Source organism: Nematolebias whitei, chromosome 5 (assembly GCF_014905685.2).
Source record: "Nematolebias whitei isolate Nwh7 chromosome 5, NemWhi1, whole genome shotgun sequence".
In the NCBI taxonomy this organism is placed as follows: Eukaryota; Metazoa; Chordata; class Actinopteri; order Cyprinodontiformes; family Rivulidae; genus Nematolebias; species Nematolebias whitei.
In genome coordinates, this window is record NC_056502.1 from 23,185,038 (window position 1) to 23,189,028 (window position 3,991).

Below are 3,991 nucleotides of genomic sequence, written 5' to 3' on the forward strand. Positions count from 1 at the left end.
GGACAAGTAGCAATAAGTGGCTGGAAAAAGGAAATTGAGCATATAACAAACAGCTGGAAGACCAATTAACACTAATTAGGTCAACTGACAACATGATTGGGTATAAAAAGAGCTTCTCAGAGTGTCAGTGTCTCTCAGAAGCCAAGATGGTAAGAGGATCACCAATTCCACCATTGTTGCACAGAAAGATAGTGCAGCAATACCAGAATGGTGTTACCCAGCGTAAAATAGCAAAGACTTTAAAGTTATCGTCATCAACCGTGCATAACATCATCAAAAGATTCAGAGAATCTGGATCAATCGCTGTACGTAAGGGTCAAGGCTGTAAAACTACTGGATGCTCGTGATCTCCGTGCCCTTAAACGTCACTGCACCTCAAACAGGAATGCCACTGTCAAGGAAATAACAGAATGGGCTCAGGAATACTTCCAGAAAGCATTGTCAGTGAACACAATCCACTGTGCCATCCGCCGTTGCCAGCTGAAACTCTACAGTGCAAAGAGGAAGCCATTTCTAAGCAAGCTCCACAAGCTCAGATGTTTGCACTGGGCCAGGGGTCATTTAAAATGGAGTGTGGCAAAATGGAATACTGTTCTGTGGTCAGATGAGTCACGATTTGAAGTTCTTTATGGAACACTGGGATGCCATGTCATCCGGACCAGAGAGGACAAGGATAGCCCAAGTTGTTATCAATGCTCCGTTCAGAAGCCTGCATCACTGATGGTATGGGGTTGCATGAGCACTTGTGGCACGGGCAGCTTGCATGTCTGGAAAGGCACCATTAATGCAGAGAACTATGTTCAGGTTCTAGAACAACATATGCTCCCATCTAGACGTCATCTCTTTCAGGGAAGACCCTGCATTTTACAACACGATAATGCCAGACCACATTCTGCAGCAGTCAAAACATCATGGCTACGTAGGAGAAGGATCCGGATACTGAAATAGCCAGCCTGCAGTCCAGATCTTTCACCTATAGAGAACATTTGGCAAATCATAAAGAGGAAGGTGCGACAGAGAAGGCCCAAGACGATTGAACAGTTAGAGGCCTGTATTAGACATGAATGGGAGAGCATTCCTATTTCTAAACTTGAGAAATTGGTCTCCTCTGTCCCCAGACGTCTGTTGAGTGTTGTAAGAAGAAGGGGGGATGCCACACAGTGGTAAAAATGGATTTGTCCCAACTTTTTGGGGATTTGTTGACGCCATGAAATTTGGAAACAACAGATTTTTCCCTTAAAATGATACATTCTCTCAGTTTAAACTTTTGATCTGTGATTTGTGTTCTATTCTGAATAAAATATTAGATGTTGGCACCTCCACATCATTGCATTCAGTTTTTATTCACAATTTGTTTAGTGTCCCAACTTTTTTGGAATCCGGTTTTGTAGTTTGAGATCACACATGGTCCCAGCAATCAAGAGGTCCTCCAATACTTGTACGACTTTTGTCTTTGTTCCCTTATGTTTTTACTCTGTGGTTCAGTATTAAGTGGCAGCAGAATAACCATAAACATCACAGAAACTTCAAGTTTGAGCTGAAACTTTATACTTCAAATGTCCTGCTAAACAACATAACAGTTTAATCATTTTAATTTGCGCACAGTTGGTAAAATTGACTTCTAATCCCAGTTTTGCAAACTAGAACTGACTTTAGTGACCAAAGAAAAGTGTCGGGAAAGTGAATAACTAAATTCATGTATTTCAGAGCAAATACAGATTCCTGGGCAGGTTGTTGAACTGAAGCTGGATCTAACATCAGCACATGTTAGACTGGAACATAAGCCAGTAAATCCAACCTGGTCTGGCTTTGTTCATATGTTTTGTTTACAAGACCAACTGAAAGAATCAAACGTTTGAGCTTATGAACAAGGGAAATCCTCTACAGATATCAAATGAAATACTTGACATTCTTGTAGAAGAAAGGGACAGTCTGGCTGAAGTCAGAGCCCTTCTGAGGCTAACTTTTGTTTTTGTCCTGTGGGTTTGGACAAATCTATTACAAATGAACGTTACCTGTAAAGGTTCGAGTCGGTGAACCAGTCCTGCACCACTATCACTACATGGCACACTGTAAACAGGAAGGCAGTGATCTGAAGAGACTGTTGGGAGATTAGAAAGTGAAAACATGAATGTTTGTGTGCAAAGAATGGTATGGCTTTCATTAAGCGGAGTTCTGCTCCATTTTTGATATTGCACACTGCCCTCTGCAGGTCAGACACCTACCTGCATTTCCACATAAGTATGAGGAAGGTTGTACTCCGGAGGCAACTTTCGATCGTTGTTGATTACGTGATCTAGGATAGATGGACTAAGCATGGGCTGAAAATAAACAGAAGGTATTTAAACACCTTAATCTGACTGCCAAGTGAACAGACTTGACCAAATAAAACTGACAGGAAAACGTCTTACCTGTGTATCCAAGAAGATGACTCTCTCCTGTGTGATGAAGAAATCAATACCCGTGCTCTGATTTCCTCCTCTTTCCTTAATTTCTTGAGTCTGGGCCCTGAATACGTAACTCCTGAGCAAACACAATATACACAGCTCATTTGACAAAGTGTTTGAATCCTGCTTACCCATCACAAATGACACAAGAACCAGAAATAACATTACATCAATTAAATTCAGCTAGGCGATGACATTAAACTACACTACAACTATAATTAACAAAGTATATAAAAAATGTCCTAAAGTTGGTATTTAGAGCGCAGATTTTCTCCAGAAATACGTCTGGTTTCAGGTGTTTGAAGTGTCATACACTGTTTTGGTGGAATATAACAAAATATTGTCAATTAAGCTAGAAGATTAGAAGAATCATTATTTTATCCCTGTATATTTAGAAAAAAATGTGTTCTGTCTGCCATTTCATATAAATAAAAACTCTTAAAGGTAAACACATTAAAATAAATAAAAGGAGAGAAAGGCCTGCATTGTGTAAATGCAGGCAACCTGAACATAAATGTTATATTGTCTCCAGATAGAAGTCCTAAATTCAAACAAATGACTCATAAACTTTTTTTTTGGAGAAAGTATCCCCCTACAATCTAAATATATGCATGTTAGGGTAATTTCTGAATTTAAATTCACAACATATATGAACAATAAAGCATATTTTTCTGTCTCGTTTTGTTAGCCCTATGAAGGACTGCTTGTCTGTCAAAAGTGAACCACGCCTCTCTTCCAGTAGTGACTGAAACAAAATAAGATCTCACAGAACCTGAAAATGCTATCACAAGACCTGCAGGTAGCTCCTCAAACAGTTAGTGTTTAAGTACAACTGCAAACAATTTGTCAGAAATTAACCAAATGTGACCTTAATGAGAGGTGTAGTACGCAAAAAAGAACATAAAAATAAAAGTTTTCCAATGAGAATATGAGCAAAAGCCAAGCTTTCTAAATAATAGTTTCTTGGTAAACTGATTAAAAATAATGTTTTATAAGCAGCCTTGTTTGTTGGGAACTAAACTTGAGTTTAAAGATAAAAATACAAATAAACTGCAATGCATGGTGGTGGAAATGGAATGGTTTGGGGTTGTTTTATTGTCCCTAAGACTGAGCAGCTGCAGATACAAACACAGTGACAACTTCTGCATGATTTCAAACAGTATTGTAGGACAGTTGAACACAATGGTAACCCACAGCACAAAAACAAACCCACAATTAATTAAAAATAAAAAACTTTTTTTTTAAGTTCTAAAAATAGTTAAATCCTGTGGAGGTCAAATATTTTATATATCCTGTATGAATCATGCTTCAAGTGCTACAGTCCAGGTTTTCAACATTTATCTGAAAACACTGTTTCAAAGAAGATTTGATGTTTGTGTTCAAGCTTTTTTTTTAACCAACACAACACAAAAATATACAGGTCCTTCTCAAAAAATTAGCATATTGTGATAAAGGTCATTATTTTCCATAATGTAATGATAAAAATGAAACTTTCATATATTTCAGATTCATTGCACACCAACTGAAATATTTCAGGTCTTTAA

At 38.1% G+C, this 3,991-nt stretch overlaps 1 protein-coding gene across 1 annotated transcript in view; it reads right to left on the minus strand.

The window, feature by feature from the left end:
• Positions 1-3,991, minus strand: part of smg9 (SMG9 nonsense mediated mRNA decay factor) — a 35,176-nt gene that overhangs the window by 13,772 nt on the left and 17,413 nt on the right. Inside the window, 4 exon segments of the mRNA XM_037677232.1 lie at positions 532-545; positions 2,011-2,101; positions 2,226-2,321; positions 2,412-2,523. Coding sequence (XP_037533160.1) covers positions 532-545; positions 2,011-2,101; positions 2,226-2,321; positions 2,412-2,523 — 313 coding nt within the window.